This window comes from Corvus moneduloides, chromosome 6 (assembly GCF_009650955.1).
Source record: "Corvus moneduloides isolate bCorMon1 chromosome 6, bCorMon1.pri, whole genome shotgun sequence".
Taxonomy (NCBI): Eukaryota; Metazoa; Chordata; class Aves; order Passeriformes; family Corvidae; genus Corvus; species Corvus moneduloides.
The window spans coordinates 23479901-23507345 of NC_045481.1; the positions used below are offsets into that span (position 1 = coordinate 23479901).

The 27445-nt window shown below is 41.6% G+C and overlaps 4 protein-coding genes across 4 annotated transcripts; 3 read left to right on the plus strand and 1 right to left on the minus strand.

Annotated features, from left to right (window-relative positions):
• Positions 1–1242: 1242 nt before the first annotated feature.
• On the minus strand, positions 1243–4625 carry ZC2HC1C (zinc finger C2HC-type containing 1C). Its single transcript, XM_032111671.1, has 3 exons — positions 4475–4625; positions 2762–4001; positions 1243–2095 (listed from the first exon to the last, which is right to left on the minus strand). Exons 2-3 carry the CDS (start codon positions 3992–3994, stop codon positions 1835–1837), a joined length of 1494 nt encoding a protein of 497 aa, XP_031967562.1. The 5' UTR covers positions 3995–4001; positions 4475–4625; the 3' UTR covers positions 1243–1834.
• Positions 4626–4772: 147 nt separating this feature from the next.
• Positions 4773–6065, plus strand: ACYP1 (acylphosphatase 1). Its single transcript, XM_032111147.1, has 2 exons — positions 4773–5021; positions 5408–6065. The coding sequence occupies exons 1-2, from the start codon at positions 4776–4778 to the stop codon at positions 5621–5623; spliced, it is 462 nt and encodes a 153-aa protein (XP_031967038.1). The 5' UTR covers positions 4773–4775; the 3' UTR covers positions 5624–6065.
• Positions 6066–6294: 229 nt separating this feature from the next.
• LOC116445070 (DNA mismatch repair protein Mlh3-like) lies at positions 6295–14137 on the plus strand. Its single transcript, XM_032111144.1, has 3 exons — positions 6295–6395; positions 7189–10530; positions 12783–14137. Exons 2-3 carry the CDS (start codon positions 7248–7250, stop codon positions 12881–12883), a joined length of 3384 nt encoding a protein of 1127 aa, XP_031967035.1. The 5' UTR covers positions 6295–6395; positions 7189–7247; the 3' UTR covers positions 12884–14137.
• Positions 14138–14485: 348 nt separating this feature from the next.
• Positions 14486–27164, plus strand: LOC116445452 (DNA mismatch repair protein Mlh3-like; the record flags this gene model as incomplete). The annotated part of the gene is made up of 11 exons (XM_032112036.1): positions 14486–14495; positions 14799–14869; positions 15849–15953; positions 17931–18003; positions 18648–18719; positions 19689–19797; positions 22892–23051; positions 24216–24239; positions 24440–24521; positions 25797–25948; positions 26694–27164. Coding segments are annotated over 11 exons (936 nt in total), but the record flags the coding sequence as incomplete, so codon positions are not given.
• Between the last annotated feature and the right edge of the window lie 281 nt (positions 27165–27445).

Consider the following 27445-nt stretch of genomic DNA (forward strand, 5'->3'; position numbering starts at 1 on the left):
AGAACCTGCCTGACACCTGCTCAGCCAACTGCTCCTGCACTATGCTTAAAGCCTGTCACTTTTATCAGGAGTTGTATTAAATTGTGACTTATCTTGAAAGGCGGAGCAGAGTTAAATACTTAAAATTCACTAGAGGTGTGGATGCTGAAAATGCAGCATGTCTCTGAGTGGGGGATTGTACTGCAGGAGTAAAAGAGGAAGCTGAGCTGGCGTGAATGACATGGCTTGAGTAGAGTCAGGGTGACTAAGCATGATAGCAAAGCAGCACCCCAAATCTCTGTGCTGAGCCTGATACTTTGTCTAATATGTTACTAAGTTTTAAACCAGTTATCAGAGACTTTCTGGATACTGAAACAACAGCAAAGAGGGGAGAACTGCCCTCAGTTAGCTCCAAAACAGGTATCGAATGAAGCCTGGTGATTTAATATTAATAACTTTTTCTTAATCTACAGTTTCAGTCTTTTCAATCTCAGTGTTAGCTATGTACCTGCCAGTTATGAGAAGTCCCCAACACATGGGCTTATTTTACAGCATCAAATGCTTTTCAGTGTGTATCCACATGTCATCATTTACAATCTGCTGACCTTTAGGGTCCACTAAATATAGTCAATAAAACATAGTGCAAGGGAAACAGTTAATATTAGAAGACAGGCAGTGGTGCTGAATTTTTTAACTAGTGTGTTCAATTCACTTATACCTTTCATGAATTCAGGGAGGCTGGCATAAAGGTTTCAGTTTACCCCTTTCCTACCTCTTGCTATCCTGTTTTTTTGAAACACTGCAGTTAAAGCATTGGCCTTGCTTCTCTGATCAGTTTGGATACAGCAAATTATTTTCCCTTCTTTTGAGTCTGCTTTTTCTCTCAGGTTTGTACACTCATCGTTGGCCGGCACAGTGCAGCAATGATCCTTTCTGGAACCTTCATGCTTTTCCAGGGTGTGCCAAGGGATTGATATTTCTGCTCACATATCTATAGGACAGAAGCTCTCCAAGCTCTTTCAGGAGTCAGGTTCACACATTGAAGGCCGGAATATTTCTTCATATTCAGCTTCTGACTATTCCAGCTTAATCTCATTGCTTTAGATCTTTCCCTAGGTTCCCATGAGCTGCTGCTCTGCTACCAGAGGACTTGCAAAAGGAGCCGCTGGAGTTTTTTTGTTCCTTGTTCACTTCTTGTTGCAACTTTCTCATACAAAGTAGTCTTTCTTACTGTGAGAACACTCTGTGACCATTTAAAATAACTTTTACACAAGAGAACTAGTTTAATATATTTAATAATCAGAATCTAGAAAAATCTCGGGAAGAAAACAAAGAAGGGATATGTTTTTGTCATAATTCCCTACCATTGCAGCAACCAAGATGAATATAAGCAGATGACTTAAGGAAGGGTGCAAGCTTTGTTTTTTAGAAGTCCCTAGCAACTTGGCCTGCAGGAAAACTCCATTTTTAAAAATACTAAATCTGAATGTGATGCTTGTTCTGTTACCTCAAGGGCCTGGTTGGTTCAGCGTATCCCTGTTGTTCTATACACATGAATTGACATATGGATTTGAACAGTAAGTGCCTGCTAGTGCTAGGTTTTCTAACCCCTGGAATTTCTGATCCTGAGCTTCTTGTGCTGAGGAAAGGGACATTTCTCGTAGGGCAACTCAGGGCACAGGTCAAAGTATACAAGTTCTGTTATTCAGCTTATACATCCTGAGCTGTTCACTTGCTGTACATAGAAGTTTGCAGCCAGTGCTGAGACTACAGAAAACACAAATGTCTATTGCTGGGAATTGGCAAAAAAACAGGTAGGGAATCAGAGCAGCAGGTACAGTTGGGCACTGCCTCATCAGCGCCTCCTCTGTGGTGGAGGTGGGGGCCTATTCTTTATGTTCTTGCATTTGGGAATGTGTCTCTCGGCTGCTCGGGGAGCAAACTTGCGTCCACAGTAGGTGCAGGCAACGTAGTCTGGATTTTCAATGGGAGGCAATGGGGGCAGGTCCTTCCCCCCCTTAGCAAGGATTTGCTGCACCTGGCGGGCCTGTGAGACGATGTGGATGAGAGCCTCGTGCTTCTGCTTCCAGTTGTTCTTTCTGAGTGGTGTTTTACTCTGCAGAAGGGAAAGGCAGTCAGAGCAACTGGGACCACCATCAGCCTCCACTCTCAAACACACTCAGAGCCCAACCCATGTCACCTGGTCCTGTGCATTCCCTGTTGACGTAAAACCCAGCCTGACAAGCTCAGTCCCACAAAGGGAATCAAAAAGACCAGCACAAAGGAGGATGTAAAGGAAATACTGATGGAAACACCAGTATTTACAAAGAGCTTGAGGATAACTAGAAAAGCAAGCAGTAGGGCCAAGGAAGTAGAGAGGGTTGCTATATCTGCTTTGCAGGAACAGAGCTGCATGTTTCCACTACCTTCATTTTAACAGACTGTGTTATTATCTGGATTTTCAGTCAGCTCCCTGCAGCCCCTGATGTCACAGAGCTTTACTGCAGCAGAAGTCTGCATCCTAACTACAGCAAAGAAGTGAGCTTTCTCCAGTAGTACACCCTTGACACATTATAAAGCTAAGTCAGGACTCCTGCCTCCATCTATGAGATTGCAAATGGATCTATTAGTCCATTTGGCAAGAACCTTTCAGAGGCAATAGCTGGATTTTATCCCTTAGCCTCATGTACATGGGAAGGCGCTTGCGTCTCAGTCAGATGTTGAAGTGGAAGGAGTGTGAGCAGTACATGTGGATCCAGGGAGGCAAGGGACTACACATTACCTGAGGACTCCTTGAGCTCTTCCGCTGCTGATATTGTTCCAGTTCTGTTCCCCTAGCTCTGGCCTTGCTGGAGTCAAACACTTTCCTCTTGGAGTCTTGGTTCTTGCCACAGATACTCATGTGTTTCTCAAGCCTGGTGCAGAGAAACTTACGTTTGCAGAAGCTGCATTGTCCAAACCCCTCCTGCTCCGCAGCACTGGCAGACTGCATGTATAGCATCTCTGCAGATGGGTGGTCATCAGAATCTTGGTCTGAGAGGGCAGAGAGAGAAAGGCTATGTTTTGGGGCCAGTTTTGAACAAGAAGCTAAATGCTCCATGGGTATGTTGTCTTGCATTTTGCTGTTGTTTGTTTTGTTGTATTTCGTGGCCACCAGCCACTCCTTGAGTTTCCCCACAGCCAGTTCTTGGGGGTGGAGAGTGGTGTCAGGCTTGGGGATAGTGTCCTCTGCAGACTGTGCTCCACTGAAGATCCCGACACCTGGCCTGTCTACAGCTCTGAAAGTTTTCTCTTCAGGGTGCCTTGTGGCTTTTTGCTCATGGGTCCTTTCCACTTCACTGTCTCTTCTCTCCACTACCTTGATACGCTCTTTCTCTCTTTGAATCCTCCTAAGTGTCTCCACTGTCCTCCTCAGCTTCTCTCCAAGAATGGCCTTTTTCTTTTGAATTGCCTCTTCTAGGTTCCTTCTATCTGCCTCCAGCTTTAGGATATAGGCCAGGTCTGTCCTGTATAGATGGGGGACTGATGGTTCAGGCTTTCCTACCCAAGGGCGGAGCACTGCAGCTAACTGAGACCTCCCTGCTGGAATCATCCCTTTGCTTATTGAGCTTGATCTACTATTTGGAGCTTCCTGCACATACGGGGGACTTCCAGTGCTGAGCAGTGGAGCACTTGCACTCTTGTGGTGAGAAATTGGTTGCAGGGGATATGCACGGTCCACTCCTTCTTTCTGTCTGCCTAGTGATTCAGCTGACAGAGCACAGGCCTGGCGGATGAGATACTTGCTCTCTGGTCTGCCTGAACAGAAGCCTCCATGCCTGGGTCTGTCCTGAGCGCTTTCTGCAGACATTGAATAGGAATATCTTCGGTTCTTTTGGGCACAGAGATCTTTTAAACTTTCCTCTTTGTCAAGTATGAATCCATGCTGAAAGTTGTTCTGCTGGTGTTTTGGCTGGGAACCAGGAGCAAGCTTAGTAGCTGGCGCCACAGGAGCCACCGGTGGAAAAAAAGCCATTCAGCGCCTGAGAAAGAGCCTGAGGTTAGAAGCAAAGCCATTACAGACAATTTTATCCAAAAACTGGACAAATCTTCTCCTAATAGTTTATGCGTGGAGGCTGCAGACAGAGGTTATAATAAGTATTAGTGAAGGTTTTGTAACTTCTCTGCTTTCTATAAATCTTTACATTCCTTCCATTTAGGGAGCTCCCATGCTGCCTCTACTGGTCCCAACGGTTTATACAGCCAGAAATAAGACACACTTTTATTTCTCTTTCCGTCTGAGCCCTGCCTTATCACGGTAGCAGCAGAAATACACTGCAGTGACAGAGGTTTCCCTTAACGCGTCCCTCCAGTTCTGGCAATGTGATCCACCAGTATGTCACACAGATCTGACAAGCAGGAGTCCGACCAAGCTCGGCACAGTCTTCCTGTGGCTGGTTCCACCACATCCCCCGAGGTATGTCGGGTGCTCACGCCGCGGGGCGAGCGGGGTTACCTGCGGGGCTACGCCCGGCGCTCCGCCGGCCTCCCTCCTCGGCAAGCTGCGTCGCCACACGCTGCGCTTATGGCCCGAGAGACCCCTCCAGCTGCCCGCGGCCCCCGGGGCCCCGGCGCGGAGCCGTGCCCGCCGCGCCCCCCGCCGCTGCTGGCGGCTGTTGCCGGGAGACCGGCGCCGCTCCGGCCAGCGCGCGCCCCCGGACCGCTCCCGGCCGCGCGGCCGTTCCACGGCGGAACGAGCGCGGCGGCCGTGGGCGGGCCTGATGCATTATTCATGAGCCGCCCCGTATGCATTATTCATGAGGTGGCGAATGAGGGACCGGCCCGGCCCCGCTGCGGCTCTTCATTGGCCGCAGCAGGGGGGCCACGCCCCCAGCGGCCGGCAGGCGGCGCAGGCGCAGCGGGGCGCGCGGCGGCTGCAGCCGCAGGCAGGGGAAGCGGGAGGCAGTGGCGGTGCCGCCATGGCGGAGGACGAGGGCTTGGTGTCCGTGGATTACGAGGTGTCCGGCAAGGTGCAGGGCGTGTTCTTCCGCAAGTACACCCAGGTGCGTGCCGCGATCCCTCAGGGCGGGCTGCCCTGCCTGCCGGCGTGCGCCGTGCCCGCTATCAGCCCTCTGCGGGCGCCTTGGAGGGGCCGAGCCGCGGGCGGGCGGGGTCGTGGCCAAGGGCTGAGCGCTGGCATCGCGGTGCTGCTGGCAGCCCGGCCGGGTTATGTAAGCGTGACTGAAGAGTGAGTTTCAGCCGCAGTTTTTCGCGTGAAAGAATATGTTTAGTAGTCGAGTGAATCCTCTGCTGCTTTCCTGCTGCCTGAGCCACAGGAACTTCCTCGGAGGTCTGTGTCTTGCCAAAATTGGCTCCTGGATGCGAATGTTGTTTTATTGCTCTTTTGCAGTTTGGATTAACCTCATTTTGCTTTGCATTGTCTTCTCAGGGGGAGGCTAAGAGACTGGGGCTTGTTGGCTGGGTCCAAAATACCAGCCACGGCACTGTCCAAGGGCAAATCCAGGGTCCAACTTCCAGGGTGCGGGAGCTGCAAGAATGGCTCAGAAAGATAGGAAGTCCCCAGTCCCGTATCAGCCGAGCAGAGTTCAGCAATGAGAAGAAGATCAAGGCGCTGGAGCACAAGGAATTCCAGATTTTGAAGTGACTTTGTCCAGGAAGAAGCAAAGTCTGGAGCGTGAGCTGCCCTCACGGAACATTTCCCCTTTTCCTCACTCATCAGTCAGCCAGTGTTCAGTTCTAGAGAACTTTATTTTATTGAATTTCTAATTTATTGTTTTGCTGCGCTGTTAGTTTGATGCTCAGCTTTTCGCAGAATTCTGGTGGGTAGAGGAAGAGCTATGTTGTCTCTGTTGGAGGGGCTGTTCAGGGGCAGAACCTCTGTTTCCAAGTGTATGTGGTTTGGGGAGTTGTACATGAGATAAATCTGAAATTTGTAGAGTGTGGTGTTCATGTGAAGGAAATCACAGGGTCAATGCTGATAGAAAACCCCGCTAAAAACATTATTTTTGTGCACTAAATGCCTCAGAAACAATTTATTGTATTCCAGAACTTCACATTTTCTGTAGAATAAAATTGCTTGGATTTCACCTCCTGTGTGGAATGGGAGTCAGATGGAGGGGCTGAGTGGATGACGGCCCTCGGAGCGGGATCTTGTTGCCAAAGCTGCCCCCTTTCCCCGCTGGGTGCCGCCGTGCGGGAGTGGCCTGGGGGAAGGCGTGCTCCCCGCAGCCGGGCCGAGCTCCCGCCTTTCCCGGCCTCTGTGGGCCGGGTCGGGGCGGGAACTACAACTCCCGGCGTGCATCTGCCCCGGCTCCGCCCGCTCGCGGCTGCGCACGCGCCGTCGCCCCCCGCGAGGAGCCCGGCGGCCCGGCGCTGTTGGTCTCGCGCAGCGGCCGTTGCGGGGCCGCCCCGGTCCGGTGCGTGCTGAGGGGGCGAGGGCGGGGCGCGGGAGCGGGGCCCGGGCGGCCGGGAGGAGGAAGCGGTGGGCCCTCCGTCTGTGAGGGGAGGGCGCGAATAGCGTGTGGTGGCGAGCTGAGCCGCGGGTCCGCGCTGCCCTCCTCAGCCCCCGTGGCCAGGGAGCCTCGGGAGACCTGTGATAGCGGCGGCACCGGATCCCCAGGGACGGCAAGCAGCCCCCTTGAATGCCACTAGGAAACCAGTAGGCGCCAAGGATTGGAAACAGTGGGTTCTCTTTCGCATAAACAGGTTCCTCTTTGCCTGACGCCCATTCCCAAGCTTGCTTTACTCCTTTCGTGGATAAGTAGCAGCAGATGCTATTTGACCAGGGTGAACCACTGTGGATTTTTATGGGGACTTAGAGGTAAAAACAGGAATAAAGCAGCTTTCTGCCCAGTTCTTGGTGATGTTTACTCTGTAATTCTGATGAAAATTTCAGTAGAAACCTTTTGCTTGCAGGTCCTTTGAGTTTTGCCTCATATGGTAGGAGTTTGATTTGGGCATGTTGAGTTTGAGAACACAGTATGTTGTTAGTAAGGAGCTTAGACTCAGGCTCTGGCCATTTACCCTAAAGGCACTGATGGTGTGTAGTCAGAGCCTGAACATGAAAATAATCACAGAAAAAGCCTCTGAATGCTAAGAAAACTAAGAAAAGTGTATTTATGAGGGTGAATGAAATAAATGAAAGTCTTTTCGGGTTTTTAATTTGAATTTCTTTAATTTCTTTTTTTCCTTTTCTCTCCATGTTTTAAGGAACATGGAGCAGTGAGCTTCCTGCAATTTCCTGTGTTTCTCATCTATCAGATTTTGACATGATCAAACGTTTGGTGGAAGATGTGCGAGCCAGGCTGCGTTCTGGAGTCACTGTTAACTCACTTGGACAGTGTGTTGAGGAGCTTGTTCTCAATAGCATTGATGCCAAAGCAACATGTATAGCTATCAGGGTGGATTTGGAAGCTTTTAAGATCCAGGTGGTGGACAATGGCTCTGGGATGGGGAAAGAGGACTTAAAGGCTATTGGAAAGCGCTACTTCACCAGCAAGTGCAGTTCAGTGAGAGACTTGGAGAACCTGACTTTCTATGGCTTCAGAGGAGAGGCTTTGGCAAGTATAGCCAACATGGCCAGTGTAGTGGAAATCTCATCTAAGACCAGCAGGACAGCAAAAACATTTATGAAACTGTTTCACAATGGGCAAGCACTGGAAGTATGTGAAACTGAATTGAACAGACCAAGTGGTGGAACTACAGTCACTGTGTGCAATCTGTTCCATCAGTTACCGGTGAGGAGAAAGTGTATGGATCCTGCGCTGGAAATTGAGAGAGTGAGACAGAAGGTAGAGGCTGTTTCGCTAATGCATCCTTCTGTTTCCCTTTCTTTAAGAAATGATGTTTCTTGTTCTATGGTGCTTCAGCTCCCTAAGACAAGAGATGTATACTCTCGGTTTTGTCAAATTTATGGACTGGGCAGATCCCAGAAGTTGCGAGAAATAAATCACAAGTCTGGAGGATTTGAGATAAGTGGTTTTATTAGTACTGAGGGACATTACAATAAGAATATGCAGTTCTTGTATGTGAATAGAAGGCTTGTTTTAAAGACAAGACTACATAAACTAATTGATTTTTTATTAAGAAAAGAAAGCGTAATTTGCAAGGCAAAAAGTATCCCTGCAAGCCGACAGGCTAGTTCAAGTCCAGGTTGCCATCGCTGTGGGCCAGAGTTGTACGGGATCTTTATTCTCAACGTGACCTGTGCGTACAGTGACTATGATGTGTGCCTGGAACCTGCAAAGACTCTGATTGAGTTCCAGAACTGGGATGTTCTTCTAACTTGCATAGAGGAAGGAGTGAAAATATTCTTGAAACGAGAGCATTTATTTATTGAACCGTGTAGTGAGGACATCAGAGAATTTAATGAAGATAATGACTTTTCTTTGCATAATGCCCCAGTTCTGAAGCCTTCAATTCTTGATGAGAAGAGCATCCAAGAAAGTTTTAAGAAAGCATGTAATGAAATTGTTGATTCCTATGAAATGTGTACCTTGCAGTCAAAAGATGTCAAGAGGAAATCCATTACTCAAAAAAAAAGTTCAAGTCTTATGGAGTCAAGTAAAAATATACAGGAAACTGCAAATGCCCCAATTCAGAACACTGCTGAGTCATCTGATCCATGTAGAAACAATATAGCAGAGATTCCATTGCCAAGCAAAGATGACACCGTTTCTAATTTAATTAAATCTAATACCTCAGAACAGGAGCCAAAATACACTAACAGTTCCCAGAAAGTATTTGATACTCATTTAAAACCTTCAGAACATCTTCGTTCCTCTTTCAGTGGAGGGGCCAGATCAGAAATAAGAGATGATTGTGGTGACCTAGGGGATTGTGCAGAGAATAATATAAAAGATGTGGGCAGCCAGCAAGGCCAAGTAATACGGGAAAGCAGTAAGGTCTGTGTGTTAAATAAGGATGTTATTCAGTCACTGCCTGAGAGAGAAGACCCTACTGAAACAGCAGTGGGACCTGAAACTGTCTGTGGAAGTTCATTAATGAGACTGTGTAATGAAAGAAGAAACAGGGAAACAGCTGAAGTGATAGATGATGCCAGACGAGGGGCTGTTAGTTCAATACCATTAAAGTTGTGCCTTACAGGCCTCATAAGAAGTGTCATGCAAAATGAGCCCCCACGTGACTATGAACAAACAGAAACAAGTCTTCAATTAAACACACAATGTAGGCCTGGCCCTGTCAGTGCCAAGGATATTTTTGGCCACAAAGTGAATGTTGTGATTCAGTCTTCAAATGCTAAGGGTATTTCCGGTAATACAAATAAAGAATATACAGCTTCTTTTACCAGAGAAGTATGCATGACTGATGGTAATGAGAACAAACCTTTGTCACATCAGGTGAGAGATAAGATAGCTATGCCTACTGCTACCAATAAAAGACCTTATGAAACATTGAATGATACGGAATTGCCGCAGGCAACTTTTTCAGGTATTCCTTGCAAGAAAATTGTTATTAAAACCACTAGAAAACAGATAGCTGTGCCAAGACCTCAGCCCTCTAAGAAACTGAGCTTGTCCACACAGCTGGGATCATTAGAAAAGTTCAGGAGGTATTATGGGAGAATCAAATCTAGGCTACCAACACCCATGTCAGAGCAAAGTGAATCTGGTCTCCCAGTTCTTAGTTCAGAAACTAAGAGTGACTTTTCTAAGAATGAGAATGACAATCATGATAACTTCAGCAGTTGTGAAACTCCACCTGCAGAAGATGCAGTTTCTAATAATACTAGCCAAGGTTTTGGTTCCTTGGAAAAGACTTTATTTTGTAGTGGAGAACTGTCACAGGACAAACGAGCCCTTTGTCAGAGTCCTTTGACATTGTCTGATTACTCTCTGGTTAGTAACAAAAATACAAGTTGTAAAAGATCTTCAGGATCATTATCATCCAAACTATCCAGAATGAAAACTGATCACAAAGAAGTAGAACAACTTGATGAACAGTTCCAAACAGACTCAAATAGAAAAGATGACCATTCTTTTGATCTTGAATCCTCAAATGATTTTTTGTATAATGTTTGTCAAACATATAAATCCTCGTTGGAAAAAGTGAGAGAATCTAAGTCCAGCATTTCTAAGGGGCCTGCGTGCTCACAATCAGATGGTGTGATAGCAGAGTCTATGAAGAGTCCTGTCAACTCATCACCAGTCAGCAGTATAGAAGGAGAGTACACAGTCTCTTCAGGCACTGTTTTATCATTACCTGCTAAAAATGATTGTACTAATATAATCTGTAATGATAAAAGTACATTAGGTGAATCCTCAGAACAAAATATGAAGGATACTGAGGTTCCCCATGAGACCTCACAAAGGAACTTGGAATTCTCTGCCGACAACACAAGCACAGCCAATCCCAGGAATGATTCCTGTTGTTCTGTCTGGCTGCAAGATTTTGATGCTTTATCGGGTAAGACAATATACATCAATAAAGCAACTGGACTGAGCACCTACAACACTCCTCCTAGTGAAGGATTTCAAACTGCCTGTGTTCAAGATATAACAACAATGGCTGTGAATGTTGTTTCAGAGAATGGTAAGAGGGGTGGCGGATGTAAAAATGGGATGAGGAAAACTGTTCTGCTAGGTGCATGAAATAATCTTGCTGGCAGCAGCTGAGAGTTTATACTGAAATAGTCGCTGGCTTATGGATAATAGCTGCATGGAAAACAGGAAAGCATTGGGGACTATGGAGACAGTAGAACATTAACAGATCATTTTTAATGAAATGGTGAAAAAGAAATGTCAGCATCATGTCAGTTAACACATAGCTGGCTAGTTTCCATGGGGCATCCTGACATTTGCTGTGATAACAGTTACATGTAATTGTTGTCACATATAAAATGAGAAACATACTTCAAAGTAAGCATACCAGAAAAATACTGTGGTTTTTACCATTTTGTTCTAAATGGTTGTATTTCTAAGAATGTGTTGTTACAGAGAGCCTCATATTAAAATTTTTTCAAACTGCATACAAAATTTAAAGCAACCCTTGAGAGATGAATAAAAAAATCTAACTTCATTGAGAATGTGTAGTCTCCTGTCCATGGAGTTTGGAAGGCAGGCTGTTCTTTCACACTTTGTAGCAGATGTTGTGCAGCATTGTTGGTGTTTTGATGGTGGACCTTTTCCGCTAGTGAAGACACTGTATTGTATTAGTTTTTCAGGGGCACGGTGTTCATGAGACTTCACTGAACTATCTGTTAGGTTTTGAGTTTCTGTATCTTCCTAATCTAGTTTGTCTGTCTAGTACTGTCTTTGATAATTTTCCTTTCAAGGGATATATCTATGTTTGCAAGTTGTTCTTCATTCTGTCTATAGGCAGATTTTATGAGTGAGGATGTAGCCATTCCTTATGTAGACTCTATTTTCTGCCTCATAATTTGTTTTGGAAAAGTCGTTTGGACTTCTTTCTAGATAGTTATCATGCAAAAAATTTGTCTAATCAATTGTCATAGCCTTTGGTTTGTTCCATTTTTGTCTGTTACTTCCTTCTTTGTCAGCAGTCACAGAAACACTGCTGCAGCAGGTGTTTCAGTTGCTGTGTTATTCCCTTTTATGTATAATAATTGATGCCAATAGTTTTTAATATTTATTGTGTTCTCTTGAAGAAAATTTGATGCAAATTTTTGTTAAGTGAAACAACTTGCAAGCGCAAATATACACTCCTTGACTAACATTTTAGTTTCTGTGGTATACCAGTTTTGTTGCCCACAGTACTGTCTAGTAGCCAGCCAAAGCCATGAGATGTAGCACTTGACCTTCTATCTGAAATGTTTGAATAGTGTATTCATGTTTATGGGCATAATACCTCATGTACCCTTATGCTTTCAGATGATGTGTAGTCTGTAGGCTTTGAAGACATATATTGTATTGCATCTTTGTACCTCCCATGGCATTGTTTTTAGCCTTAGCAGTGGTGTTACTCTCCATTGTATCGGTGGTGCCAGTCTTTCTTAACTCTTGTCAGCTCTTTGGGGAGACGTCTGATTTTATTCTTTTCTTAGTTTGAGAGCTGGACCTCCAAAACCTTCACAAGGTGTTTGAATTGTGGCTAGATCCTACAGATCTTAGGTTTTCAAAGTTCCACAAACATGTTCTTTCATATGTTTTTGAAGCAAAAGATGTTTGTTCCTTTCAGCCATAGGAATAAACATAACTGTATCCTAACACAGCATTCATGTCTCTTAATGTTGAGCACTGTTTTGGTCTGTTATTAAGACCCAGGAGCAGAATGATGTCTTTACTTGTATGCTTTCATTTTGCTTTTTAGAATAGTGTCAGTAATCCCATGGTCTTCACTTAGAATTTCATAGCCCCATGATTTATTAAGAATAGTATCTCATACACAATTCTAGGGAAGTTACACTGCTTAGCAGTAAGTGGAAGTAGGTTAAGAATAATCCATATCCTCTTTTTCATGACAGCAGTGGCTGTCTGTCATCTTTTCCAGTCACAAGCCATGTGCTCAACAGAGATGTTAGATTTTGTAGGTTAGACTCAGGCATCTTGGCACTGATTAAATTGACTGCTACGGGAAAATTTATCAAACTTCATTTCACCATTGGAGGCCTTTTTGAACAATGCATTTGTAGTAGGATACTATACTAGCTCAACCTGGTCTTTGTTGTTATGCCAGCTATATTTGCAACTTTTGTTCCTTTCATTATGCTATGTCATTATACTGGTGTATCTTAATGGTCTAACTGAGGCAGGTGAAAATGAATGCTCAAATATGATAATTGTATGGGGTTTGCCTGCATAAAGTATATACATTATTATCCTCAGCACCTTTTCTGATACTACTTGTCAGAAGAATCATACTAATAATGTCGCTGCCAAGTCTGAAGTCTCACCTGCATTGGAGCAAGTCAGTCCTGACTTTATGAACAATGTATATCTTGAACAAGGATTTTCCCTGCAAGAAAAAGCAGGGAGGTGACTCTTTGTCTATTACATGTATAAAATACTGGACTTGTGTTGATACAGATGGTAGATTCTTCTGTGAACTTGAAAGATAATGTCTTTTCTTGACAATAGTTATAAAAGTTCTGTCAGAGTCTGAGTTAGGCAGCATTCTTCAATTTGCCACAGTTTACCAGGAACTACATAAGGCCATTTTGTCCTCTCCTCTGGGTTTTGTGACAATGGGATGCTGAGTTACTCTGAGTGCTGGGCTGCCAGTTTGGATTCTCGAAAGGATTCTCAGTCCCCAGGGTCACTAGTCCTCACTGGAATGGAGCCAACAGTCAGGAGTCTATGGACTGGCCTAAGATTTTATAGAGCCTTTTCACACTGAGCTTATCAGCACACAGCTGGTTTTCTTTGGCGTTATCACTCTGTCTCTTTTCCTGAATGCACACCCTTAATTTCTTGGTAGAAAGGAACTTTATTAATTCATTATTATTTCACAAAGAATAGAAGACTGGATTGTACCAAAGGAAGGGTGAAATGTTTACCAATGTGCTGGAAATCTGAGCCACTTTTCTTAATACTCTTGATAACAATACAAGTTTGTAATATTAAATCATTTCTGGATGGGTGGTAACATATTGACATATTGTTGGACTAACTCTGTTATCTCATGTGGGCTCACTGACTTGTAGTTTTCAGTTTTACAAATTCCTGATAACTGTGTCAAGTATTGATGGGAATGGTGCTAGACCGACAGTTTTGCCACTCCTTAACAGAGGGAATTCAACAGTGTTTTGATCTCTGATAGACTGCTATATGTGTCCTTTTTCTTTGGGGAAAACACTTCTGATTGCACTAATTCTGGAAATAATTATTACAAGTTTAAAACACCAGCCAGTTTTTAAATACAGTCCTGCAGAAGCCATGGTAATATTTTTACATTTCCCAAGGCACGTATATCTGATAATTCTCAGCTTTTTACATATGTGTTGTTATTTCTCAATATTAGGTTGCAAAATCTGTGGGATACTAGAAATTTTACAGGGCTAAGCACATGCTCCTTTATAAGAATATAATAATTATATAGCTTTTGTAATTTTGCATGCTGCTGATTATGCAGCAGTAAATTTATTTTTTTTGTTTAGGGTTTCAGTTCAGATGCCACCCCTTTAGAAGTGAGATTGTGCTTCCCTTCCTTCCTAGACCTCAAAAAGACAAGACTCAGGCAAGCCAGAATCTGAGAGGTAGGGCCAGCTTTCCAGGACACAGTGTTCTGTGGTAAAAACAAATCAAAGAATTCTCCCAGATGTCCCAACAGGAACCCAGAATTACTCAAGGTCTGTTAACAATGGGACTGTGTGAGTCATCTTAGATCTAGAACTGGAAACAAACCTTTTCGGGTTGAGGGCAGGTTAGGGGATACTTATTTACAGGATGAAATACCCAGTTCTTTGTTGAATTATGTCATGAGTTTAAAGAATAATTACTTACTCCCTTCTTTGTACTCATTCCAGCCTTGGAATGTGAAAAATAGCTTCAATCCTCACACTTTTTTTTTGCGGTGGAAAGGATGAAATAATCTTTTTGGTATGTAACTTTGTCCAGAGGGAGTGGGTAGCTAAAGAGATCTTTCTTTCTCTACCATCCCTCCACCCCTTTTACAGGCCTATTGAATTGTGCCTGCAGCATTTTTAGGGGGCAGAAAGATGCACATTGCCCTTCCTAGTTAAAACAGACAGTACAGAAGCCATGTTCCATTATTTATTTGTACACTCTCCCCTTTTTATGAAGGAAACAATGAAATCATATTTGTGTGAGGTAGAGGTACCCAGTGAACCTTTTATTGACAGATCGTCATAGTCCCTGTATAATCTATTTGTTCGTTCCTAGATGCTGAAGGGGAGTCTCTCCAGTCACTGCTTTTGGAATGGGATAATCCTGTTTTTATTCCCTGCCCAGATGTAAGTATTACCTTGCATCTCATGCTGAAATAGGAATAATTTTAGATTTTTGTTATTTTCTGACATTGGGTCCCAAATTGCAAATGTAATGATTGTTGCATATAAGTTATCCAGAGATATATTACACTATAGACCTGACAGTTTTGGTTTTTATAGACTGTTTAGGTGCAAATCATTATTGTGGATTTATTCAAAGAGAAACAGGTATCAGGCTAATCTTTCATTTTATGTAATTTCAAAACCAAAACATTGTAAAGTATCTTTCCCTCTGTGTAGGTAGTCATCTTAAAATTAAAAGTTATCGAATGGCAAAATTGTAATATAGTGTCTCTCTGCTTTGTGGACAGAGAGAAAATAACCCAGATTTGAACAGGTCTTAAAAGTGTATTTTACCATAGCTGTTTTTATAGCCTGGCAGGATTACAGCATGTGAGAGGGAAACAATGTTGGAGCTTTTAGAAAAACTTCCTTTGCTGTCATGAGGTAGCATTATCTTTAATCCTCATGTTGTGTGTGTGTAAACATATGCATGTGACCATTTCCACCTGCAAACAATAGGCATGGAGCTGCAAACCACCTGCTGGTGAGTTTCTGGAAGGGAACAGTTCTGTTCAGTCCTTGAGGTGACGTGTGCTCTGACTCATTCTGGGGTAATACATCCTCTGTAATGCAATCCCCTGAGAGCTCACGTAGGCTGATAATTAACTTCAGCTTTTGACAGGTACTTGGAATCAGCTGGATGCATTGAAATTAGCAGGTAATAGCCAGATGGGAAAAATAGATGGGGATAGAAAGAGAGGGATTGCCAGATGATTTTTTTAGTTGGTGTTATCCTTGTGTAGAAAGCTTGGTTTGTGAAATGCGGAGTTATTTCCAGTTTTCATTAAAGCTAGTTTGTTTGGAGTATTCACTGTGTGTGTTACGGAGTTTTTTGCCATATCGTTGGGCCTTTCCCTGATCTGGAATGCTGTTTTTACAGATTGCAGTTGATGTGACCAGTGGTCAGGCTGACAGTCTGGCTGTGAAAATTCACAATATCTTGTATCCTTATCGTTTCACCAAAGACATGGTTCATTCAATGCAGGTACAGTATAATTTATTACTAGTTTTCACCCCCAAATTCCCACTCAGCAGATGGGATTTGCTGATGTTTCTACCTGGTAGGAAAGAGATATCCAGAAAAACATTTCATATTCCTAATTTTCACAAGCACTAACAGAATTCTTGGTCATGTGATACCAGCAGACGTGTGTCATGCCATATCTTAGTATCATCTATCTGCCTGTGACTCTAAAATTACTTGACTAGCATGGTTAAATCAAAATCAAGAGAGAGTCCTGTTACTGCTGCTTAGAAACATTATTAATTAAATGATAGTTCAAAATACAGCTTTTGTATTTGGTGTAGACATTTGCTTAGTTCATATTTCTTTTAAATCTGTGAACTGTATCTTCCATTTTTATCGACCTTAGAAATTTAATGCCTTAGCAGAGTGATTTAAAAAGAAAATCCCAGATTTAATGGAAAAACTTGAAATTTTGCCTTAAGATTTATGTCTGCCCTTAGAAGTGATTTTTGAAAATGGCATAATAACATCAGGTTTTACTGTTGTAGTGCTTTTTTAATCAAATGTTTTGAATGTTAGCTCATAAGCTAATGTAAATATATGTCTTCAGCTTACATATTTGATGGTTTGCCTGGGTAGAAATGCCAGAGTGGATTCTCTCCCTCTCTTGCATTCCAGTGACAAGAGGCTTATTGGCCCAGCTAGCACTAGTCTTATGCAGTCAGGTGGCTGGCTTTGAGATTGCAGGTTCTGACCGTGTGAGGCGTGGTAAGGTTCATCTCCAGGGTGGACAAGGATCCAAATTATTCCCTTACTTATGTTGTGAGTGCATGAATAACAGGAGTAAATAAAGTTACTATAGTGAGTAGGTTATGTTTCACCAAGACAAGAGAGGAAAGATGGAAAATTGAAAGTACCATTTGTCTGTTTACTCATAGTAAGAACTGTTCTTTAAAACTTACTGAATGTTTCTGTGATTAACTTCACCTGTGTAATGTTTTCCTTTCTGTGTTTTTAAGAAGGCAAAAGTAGAGGAAATTACTACTTCCTGTCTCTGAAAAAGCTAAATCCTGCCTTCAGTACCCTATAGCAATTTTGAGAGTCTCTCTACAAAAGATTAAAAGCACAAAATGTTGCATCATGCGACAGGAAAATAATAAAAAGAATCATGAGTCTTGCATCTCTGCAAAGAAGTAGAGTCATCCATTAATTTTTACCTACCAGGTGAACAATGCACATGTTGTGAAACAGAGAATTCAGGGTGACCTCTATCTATGTGACATTGGGAGAAATTCCTCCATAACACCCTATTTGAGATCTAACAATAAGATACTGAAAGCATTGTGCACCCATCTCAGTATTGCCTGTTGCTCGGGTTGATTTCTGATGCTTGAGGGGAAGGTGGAATCAAGTCACAGAGGCAAATTCTACATCAAAAAATGAAGGGACAAATTGCTTCCTGTCTTCTGCAGTTGATTAGCAGGTTAAAAAAACATTGTTTTCATTCTCTTTTGGTGATATCAACAAATCAATTACTCAGCGTCACTGCACAGCTTTCATTCCCAACTCAAGGAGGTTTCTACATGACCATTTAATTCACCTTAGAACAATTAGTGCTCATGCCCTTATGACTATCTTTGAAAAAGTTTACCCAGATTTTTTTTTCTGTATTTTGAAACTTTCTCTTGGATCCAGAGTAAGCTGTTTCATGACCACTTAATGGTCATTTGACCTTCTGCCAGTATTATCTTTTATCTTAAATGATTTCTGCCTTTTCCATATTTAGCCCCCACTGTATTTACAAAGAATACTCTATAGCTTCTCAGTCTAGTTTTGCTAGGCCTTTTGGATTAGGAAAGATGTGGCTTCCACTCGTCTAGTTGTCCTACTAGCTATTTGTTGGTCTTGATCCATTTTGATTGTTGTTTCTTTTGTTTGCCTTCATTTAAAAAATAATTTTACTGCTCTGTAATGAGTTTTCTGAGTATCTTACAGGTTCTTCAGCAAGTGGACAATAAATTTATCGCTTGTTTAATTAACACCAGGAATGAAATGGATAAAAAGGCAGGTAAGACTGGTTAATAGCATGAAGTTGAGGTAGCTGTCAAGTGGACTGCAGAGGGAGCACTGTCCTATTTGTAATCTCTTCTTGCCTTGGTTGATATTGTTAGTAGAGGAAAATCTTAGTCTTTGCTTGAAATTTCTTGGATCTTCTTTATCTTTGTTTTGGACATTGTTGAGTGTTCCTACTGCCTTCAGATTAATGTTATAAAAATAGATTGTACTCAAATTGCTAATATCTTTCAGGATCTGTTCACAGTGTCTGGACGTATTCATTGTTGAAGCTCTCTGAAGCTGTTCAAAAAAGGCATTCAAAATCAGTAGTTTTTGTAACATTTTAAAAGACTGTGTCAAACAGAACTGTTTATGGGTGACCTCAGCTCTCATTCTGAAGTTAGATAAAGATGTCGATAGACAAAAGTTTCTGACTCAATTTAATTGCCTAATTTAACCACCATTTTGGACCACTGAATTTCTGTTCTGTAGTAACTTTATGTCCTGCCAACACAGCCTCCTCCTCACTTTGTTTCTGTGAAACAGGCTGATACTTATCTTCTAAATGTGGCCTCTGGGAAGTGGTTATTCTTCCTAACCCATGCAGTTGTCTGGTAAAAAGTTGCCTATTTCTCATCTGTTGTGGTACATTTTTAGATGGAAACCTCTTGATTTTGGTGGACCAACATGCAGCTCATGAACGGATCCGCTTGGAGCAGCTGATTGCAGGTGAGGATTCAGGTGATCTAAGAAACAAAGATAATCAGTGCACAGAAAAGTAGGAGTGAGCTATCTGGGATGTACAGAACCAACAGGATATTCATTTGTCATCTTTATCCTGATCCCTAGAAGAGTGCAGACATTCAGTATCTGTAGCAGTCATAATATTGGCAGCTGAAAATTCTTACAGCCTTTCCAAAAATAAAATATATACTCCCTATCCACAGAACTATTGAACTAAAATAGTCCTGACATAATGAAAGAGCAGGAAGACTGATAGGAAAAACAATGAAGAGGAAATAGAACAACATCAATAAGTTTGTGTGGTTATACTGTGAAGAATAAGACATGGGATGCCGAGTAAAGAGCATAGTTCATTTGGTTCCTTTTTAGCTGAATACTGTGCTTAAAGCCTGAAATTTCCACAGTCTGACTGTTTGCAAAGGGATAATAGTCTTCTGTGTAAGCTCATTAGCCATTGGTTTCAGTGTTAAAAAGCACAATAGCCATCCATCAAGTACTTAAAAATCATTGACCTTCTCTTACATCAACAAACACTGCGCAGTTCCTGCAGAGTGTTCCAGGAACTCTGCTCCTTTTGGTCAGGTACTGAAAAAAGGTAAAGACTGAAGGGAGAAATGCTTAATGAATAGTATTTTAACTCCATTTATATCTGACTTTTCTGTGGAAAAATTGTTCTCTCTGAGCTGAACCAAATATATCAGTAGGTTTTTTTGCTATTTAGGGTGACTCTTTTTTGGAACTGGTGGGAAAAAACAAAATGGCATTAACCAACCCTTCCCCAGAGACTGGATGTCTGGTTTGTGACATTCCCAGTCCTCCACAAGTTTCAAGAGAAGGCATTCTGTGGTCACTTTTTAATCCAAGCAGGGGATTACATGCCAAACCAGAGGGTCATTAAGGGTAATGCCTCCATAAATATTTTAAGAGGGATACTTCTAAATGTTTCATTCACAGATTCCTATGAGAAGGAAGCTGCAGCATGTGGCAAGAAGAAAATACTGTCATCCTCCATCTCTCCCCCTTTTGAGATTGAAGTTCCAGAAGAGCAAAGAAGATTTCTACGGTTAGTAATGACAAATAGTTCTCAGTTTTTGGGGATGGCTCTGTTGACCAGGAAGATCTCTATGTATTGCTGGGTTACCATGAAACTCAGGAGAAAAGCTGTCGATTCTTTCCTGAGCTCAGCCCAATTGGCTCTGTGCTGAGGGAAACAGATATGCTTCTTAGGCACGTTGTTACAACATCTCAAGACAAAACCCTGGGGTGTGCCAATTCTGTGCCTTTGCAATGTGCTCTGATTTCCCTGGGAAAGTAAACCTTCATGTGTGGGCCAGAAGACGGCCCAAGCAGTTTCCAACTGTTCCTCCTGTCTGGGGCTCAAGACTTGGGAGTGCACAAAGGAGTGCAATGCCCATAGTGTGATCTAGGTACTGATTTTACAGGCACTTTTTGAGAAGAGAAGGATGGGGTATGAAAAGTCTGTATTGTGAATCCTTCAGAAACACATTCCTTTTTCCTAGGTGCCTGCCAAGAGTAACTAATGAACACTGTTTCCCAAATGTTTCAGAATGGTGGCCTAGCTACAATAGGATATTTAACTTTTGTACTTCAAGAGTTTAGATACATATTTATTGTTGGACTATTGCTGACCTGTTGGACACTAATCAAACTTTCTTTTCTCCTAAATCCCTGTCTGTCACCTGCCACATGCATTTGTGGGGTTTTTTCAGTGTATTGTTCTGAATTTTCAGATGAAGTTCTGTCAGTACTACCTCGTTACTGTTGTGGGGTTTTTTTTTGTGATTCCTGTGGCAAGCTCTACAGCTGCTGATTCAGTCCTTATTAAGATTGTTGCCTATTACAGGGATACGTTTGCTTAGTGTTGTTCACAGTTCAGTAATATTTGGATGCCTTTGTTGTTCCCACCTCTCAGTTATGTTCTTGCTAACACCACAGTATTTGTAATGCTTCTTAGTCAACTTTGATTTATTTTTGCACTCATCTGTGAATGTCTTCCATTTCTGATAGATCTATTTTAGAGAATGGATGGCTAAAATTGAATACAATATACCAAGTGAGAGAATCCCGTTGATTTGTACAGTAGCTTTGCAGCTGTGCCCATATTTTCTGTTTATTATATCCACACCTGATATTTTGTCTGCTTTTTTGGCTACTGCTGCTTGCATGAGCTGCTTGTCTGTTGATGGTCATGACAAAGAAACACAGAGTAGTGGGGGTTATTTTTTTAATTTGTGCTATTTATGTAGAAGCCAGCCAAAAGTAGAAATAGATTAAGTTACTCCTGATAATTTCTATTTGTGTTTAGGATCAGTAATTCAATTTTTCTGCCCATTTTTCATTCATCCTACTGATTTCAATCATAATTTTTCTACTTGTTTTAAATTCTGATGGAGTTAAACTTTGTCTCCAGTCTCAGCTGACCTAAATAAGTTTGTGCTTTCTGCAAATTTGCTTGCTTGACCATGCCTCTTCTTTTCCACATCATTAATAAACAATCATGAGGATATAGATCGGGACTCGTGCTGAATGCTGACCATCTGCCAGCATACCTTGCTTCCGTAGTCTCTAAATCATAATAGATGTTGCTTCTCTATCCATGACAACCTTCTGCATTTCCTTTTTAAGCTGCTTTTAAGAGGTGGCATTAATGGCTTTTTGAAAGAGCTAATAAATTCTGAGAGCTACTTTTTTCATCAGGTAAATAACAAATATTCTACAAAAACGAGTAAGGAAGTAAATCAAAAAGGCATGTGTTTCTTCTAAGGACACTGGTTGAATATTCAGCACAGAGGGATGCCAGTTGTGTTTTTCAGCAAGAAGCTTACTGGTCCTGGCTTGCTAGTACTTTTACTGTGTGACTTTATAATTTTTCAGTCTGTATTAGCAGTTCATCCCTTTGCAATTGCTCTGTGAGAATATAATTACAAAAAAGTTATGATTTAAAAGTATTATGTGAAAATCTAAATTCTGGTGTTATTGTTACTGTCAGATTATAACTGTATTCTGTGGTAAAGTTTGGTGTAATGAAATAAATTAGCTTGCCTAAAAGACCTTTCACTTCAGCTATGCTTACAATTTAATTGTTCAGCTGGACCTCTGGTTCACCTGCAGCTTTGGTTCTGTTATTTGTCTACTAAGCATTGTAGTAATGCATTGTTCTGTTGACTCTCTTGAACTTCCTTCTTTATTTTTTCCCTTAATAATAAATTTAAAAAAAATAGAAAAGCCCAATTGACTTCAATAGCTGCTTGGATTTTGTAATTTCATTCACAATGGGCTTTTTGTCTTCCTGTGCGCTTGCTGAAGGCTATACATGTCTTCTTTTTTTGAGTAAAATTTCACAAGTCATCTTCATATGGAGGTTAATAATTGTATTATTTTCATGACTGATTTTAGTAAGTTTAGATTTGCTTCTTTCTTTTTTTTGTTCAAAGAATTTATTTTCTTGAACTAACCTTTACCACCTTTGTTTTAAGTGAATATTCCCTGAATTAATAAAGTATATATTGCTACAGTTGTTTTCATTTGGAAGATAAGTTCTCATCTGTCTGTGAATTCTCAATCTCATTTTCATGTGTATTTTTCCATCCACAGGCTGACATATGTCATAATTAACTAGAGGTTGTTCTTTCCTGTGTTCTCTTTGCTTAACAGGATATAAAGTTCATTAAACCATCATAAATTTCTTAAAATATTTTTTCCATTTTAAGTATTTTCTAGTACATGTCAATTGAAATCACAGTTCTTTTAGATTAGACTTAAAGTAGTCTTAATGCTGTGTAATTTCAATATCTGGAATGTTTGCATGGTGAACCAGACATCTCGTGCATCTTCAGAAAAGGCAGATTTATATATTTAGAAATAAAGCCTCTCTCCACATGATACAGGAGCTCCTAAATCTTGTGGTTGTGGAACATGAAAAATGCATGGTTGATTGGAGTGAAAAAACATGTCTGAATGTAGGCTGAAAGGGCAAAATTACTTGGAATCTCATGAGGCATGGATTTTGAGATGGGAAACTGCTACAGGAAGTAACATAAGGAAACCATATATGTGGATTACAGAAATACTTATATGTTCTGTGGAGTCATAGATACAGTGGTTGATGTCTTATTTCTGTTGGGTTTTTTCCTCAGATGCTGCTACAAGAATTTGGAGGACTTGGGTCTTGAATTATCGTTTCCTGAGACAAACAGCTCCTTGATTCTTGTGAGGAAAGTGCCAATGTGTTTTATAGAAAGAGAAGCCAATGAATTACGACGGAAAAGACAACCTATCACTAAAAGTATTGTGGAGGTCAGCTGTGGATATGGGTGAAGTTATGATAGTAGGTCTTGTTCTCTATTCATGGCCCAGGGTATTACAGGATCTCTCTTGTGAGTGAGACAATGAAGTCCCCTGGCAAATGTAAGTGCCATCCCTTTTAGTAGCTAAATAGTCCCAAAACTGAAATCACTGAACTATAACTGAAATGATAGGAGACTGTATCAGACTTGGACTAGGGGAGAAGCTAAGAAAAACTGTATATAGCAAAGATACTCCAACAATTTACTGCACATGGATGCTTGAATGGACAGTAAATGCTTGAAGGAACAGAAAAATTATTAAATGAAGGAACAGTAAAACGAATAAATCCTAACAAATAATATTTATGTATCAGCAATATTAAAATTGTTTCCATGAATCTCTACATGGGCAGTGGAGTTTTCTAAAAACCACTGTTCTAGATGTTCTGCAGTTTGAGGGAGAAATTCCTGAGGTGATTACTTGCAGTTTCCACTGTAAACAGTTCTCCACAATCATAACTGCTCATAAACTCCTTTAAAATTGTTTCTGGAGCACCATACTCAGACATTAGGCTGAGTTCTGAATCAGTCCAGTCTTGCCATACATCTCTTTTGATATGAAAATAAGAAACAGAGAAGACGATTAATTTGATTAAATTTTCTTTTCCAAACTTGCTATAATTGGGAAGCACTCAAAATGCACCATCCTCATGTGTTTTGGGAGCCAAGAGCACTCAGAGTGGTGGAGGAGGGTTCAGATCTGTGGGTCACAAACACTCATTCTTTGCAGATGCCTCAAGATCTCATGATCATTTTGGCATATCTGTTCTGCAGTCCTTTTTATTTTAATTAGATCTGGTAGCACCTATTCGGGATTGATTATGAATTAAAATTAAATCCACATGGACTAGTTATTATCTGAAGAAGGGCAGCTTTTCAAAGATAAAAGGCATTCATGGTAGTCTGAGGTATGAGTTCTGTTATGCCCATTCTGTAGGTTGGAAATGTGGGACTTCCACCTAGATCTTTCACACTGTGGTCAGTGTACTACCAACAGCATCACTTTTTCTGATTCTGGCAGTCACACAGTAAATTATACACAGATGTGAACAAAGTAGGGTGGGGGATAGAAGGGAGAAATAGCAACTGATGACATTACCTTTTTTCTTTCTAGGAGCTTATTCAAGAACAAGTTGAGGTGAGTTGCTGTCTACTTCTAAAGTTGACTATTACAATCCAAAGCTTACTGTGTGAATCAAAGGGTGCGTGTTGAGCTTCAAATGAGAGAGTGGACTAGATAATCCCCTAGCTTTTCCTCATTTTTAGTTTCCTTTCTGTTACAGTTACTTTTTCTCATATTAAATGAAAAGTAACATGATGTTCCCTTACTGCTTTTAGCTAGTGCAGACCACAAGAGGAGGAGCACGAGGGACACTGCCTCTGACGTTTCTGAAGGTGTTAGCTTCCCAGGCCTGTCATGGTAGGGAAATTGTACTTTTCTTTCATTCTTTCTCTATTTTCAAACCTTTCTCTCTATACAACACCCTCCCTGGGGCAGTGTTTGGATGTGTTTGCAGCTATTGCAGGGTTAAAGACTGTGCCTTTCTTAGGGATGAGGAGATAATGTTCATGGACAGCACCAAAGGATAAGCAGTACTCTACCAATTTATTAATGTATGGGCCTAACATACTTTCCAGCCTTCATGTGATTCATACAGTTCTGAGACGCATTCATCTGTGTGAACTCTAAACCATTCAAATAACAGCCCTGTGATGGGCCCAGGGGGAAAAGTGCTGGAATCTGCTTGAAAGCGTGCAGGAAATAACACTTAGCCACTCTCCCCAGATTTTTAATTTCCTTTAAGTATCACAAGTGGTAGTTTAGGTGTGCCTGCAACATTTCAAGTATTTTTGGAAGGAATGCGGTAAAAATTTGCATTTCAGGGAACTGTTGCTTTCCAGCACCTGGCAGTGAGCAGGCCTTACTGGTGTAGACTGCAGTAGCTCCAGCCTCTTGTTGCAGTTCCTGTGCCATATACAGTACCAACATTATCACACTGAAAGGGCAAATGTGAACCAGAAGTATCTGTTTTCTCAAGAGTGTCACTGCATTTAAAGTTGGCAGTCAATGTTTTGCATTTTTGTATCTAAAAAAGTCCCGCAGCTGAAAGGCAGATTGCAGGTGGTCTTGTGCATCTGTGAAGGCTAAAGTTTGCAAACACCTCTGAAATAACTCCCTAATGTTCTGCTTGAATATCCTCTGGATGCCTTTAAGTGCTCACTTGAGAGAAAGGACTTAGTGGCAGGGCTAGCACTTGATCTCGGAAGTAGTACCTGTCAGTGGGAGCCACAAAGAACCACTAAAGCCTATGAAAATGTTATTAACCATTGTCTTGGTTTAATGCTTTTTGATTTGTGATTTTTTTGCATCTTCAGCTGTAACACATACACACAGAAAAGCAAAAAAGCCTATTTGCCTCTTGCAACATTACCTGAAACACCAAAGCCTAATAATCTTACCATCCATCAGACTTGGGCTACCAGAAAGTTTAAGCTATGGAAAACTGATCTCCTTATACAACAGGCTGTTTAATTGAGCTAAGCCCTAAGTCTGCCACACTGCAGCATTTGGGTTGCCTTTGCAGCCTGTCAGCTTATCTTTGGGAGATGCCTTGTTTTCACTGGAAACCACAGCTGTAGAGGGAAGTGGAATCCTCTTTGGCAGCATGTGCAAGAATGCGTATCTCTTTTTCAGGAGCTATTAAGTTTAATGAGCATTTGACTTTAGAGGAGAGCTGCAGGCTTATTGAAGCTTTGTCATCTTGTAAGCTGCCCTTCCAGTGTGCTCATGGGAGACCTTCAATGCTGCCTCTTGCAGACATAGACCATCTACAGCAGGAAAAACAGGTACTGTGTGAGACACACCTCTGGTAATCCGTGTTCTGGATTACCAGAGGCACATCATGTGTGTGTGTTAGAACTAGGATCGTCCGGTTTGAAACCATCACCATTGGCCTTATATTACTTGACTTTTTACATATTGTTACCAATAAAATGAAACTTTAGGACATAAACCATCTGTCCTGTAAACACTTCAGCAAGGATCTTACCATATATTATTTGAATGGTCACATTGACTTGATTAATGTCCTTAAGGTTAAGCATACATTTAAAGTGTTTGCAGTTTTTAAGTGTAAAACATGGAAAACATGGAAATTCTGCTAGTGGCAAAGATGTTAATTAAACAAATGCTTACTTTCCCAAAGTTTAAGATGCTATAAAATGGGGATAAAGCACAGGAATAGCAACATTTCTTGTAAAATCATAGAATGGTTTGGGTTGGAAGGGACCTTAAAGATCATCCAGTTTGAACCCCTCCTGCCATGAGCAGGAACGCCTTCCACTAGACAAGGTTACACTTAAATTACATTTAAATCAGGTTACATTTAAATTTAAAACAAAATCCTTACTCCCCCGTTTTGCTGTTACTGTGCTTTATTGTTCTTAAATTGGATTCTGTTGAAAGTCAGGTGGGACTTTGAATTAGATATTAAAAGAACCTGGGAATGACTGTATTAGGGGAAAGAGTATGGAAGCATTGAAACTTATTTACTCAGTTATGACTTATGCTTCTTAATTTTTCTCCTTCCAGCCGAAACCTAATTTGACTAGATTGAGGAAGATGGCACGAGCATGGCAGCTATTTGGAAAAAAAAAAGAACCTATTTAAAAAAAGTTAAGTCTGTAGACTGCAACCACTAGAAGCATTGGTATGATCCATAAGCCCTGTTGTTAAACTACAGTACCCTGTATGGAGCCAAGTTCGGAGCCAGTGCAGTCACCAGAGAAGCAGAGACCAGCCAGGAGAACATGGCAGGAGGAGCCCACCCTTGGAGCCTGGAGAAGCATCTCCAACATTAAGGAATTGTGCTGTAAGTCTGGGCCCTATATCAGTGCTGGACTGTTGGGTGCAAGGAATTGCAGCCACTTGCAGTTACTAAAGCAAAGCACTTTTTTCCTGCAAGCACAGCATAATATCATAGAAAGAGGAGTTCTAATTACTGTATTTTATAGTACTTTGAAAATTGGAAGGTATTTCTTAATAAAGTTCACACTAAACTCACTCCTTGGGCTCATGGCAGTGAGGATCATGGAATGAGGATCGACCAGCTTCATAATGTATATATAGGCCAACTTAGAATCAAGAAACATTTAACTTGGCAATGAATGACACACCCAGCTGCTTTCTCCAGCTCCTTGCAGTTTGTGTTCTTGAGTGAGAGATTTCTAAATCCCCACACAGCCCCACAGAAATAACTAAATAGTTAAATATCCATTTTGAAGACAACTGTTGATGGATTCCGACTCCTATCACATTTGCATGTGAAAGCACACTGTAAAGCC

Bases quoted from the DNA above. Each gene is read 5' to 3' on its own strand.
- ZC2HC1C (XM_032111671.1), bottom strand. From the start codon at position 3,994: ATGGCTTTTTTTCCACCGGTGGCTCCTGTGGCGCCAGCTACTAAGCTT. The intron at 2,096-2,761 runs GTAATGTGTAGT...TCCCTTCTGCAG, and splicing joins AGAGCTCAAGGAGTCCTCAG to AGTAAAACACCACTCAGAAA.
- ACYP1 (XM_032111147.1), top strand. From the start codon at position 4,776: ATGAGGTGGCGAATGAGGGACCGGCCCGGCCCCGCTGCGGCTCTTCAT. The intron at 5,022-5,407 runs GTGCGTGCCGCG...TTGTCTTCTCAG, and splicing joins TCTTCCGCAAGTACACCCAG to GGGGAGGCTAAGAGACTGGG.
- LOC116445070 (XM_032111144.1), top strand. From the start codon at position 7,248: ATGATCAAACGTTTGGTGGAAGATGTGCGAGCCAGGCTGCGTTCTGGA. The intron at 10,531-12,782 runs GTAAGAGGGGTG...TATTATCCTCAG, and splicing joins GAATGTTGTTTCAGAGAATG to CACCTTTTCTGATACTACTT.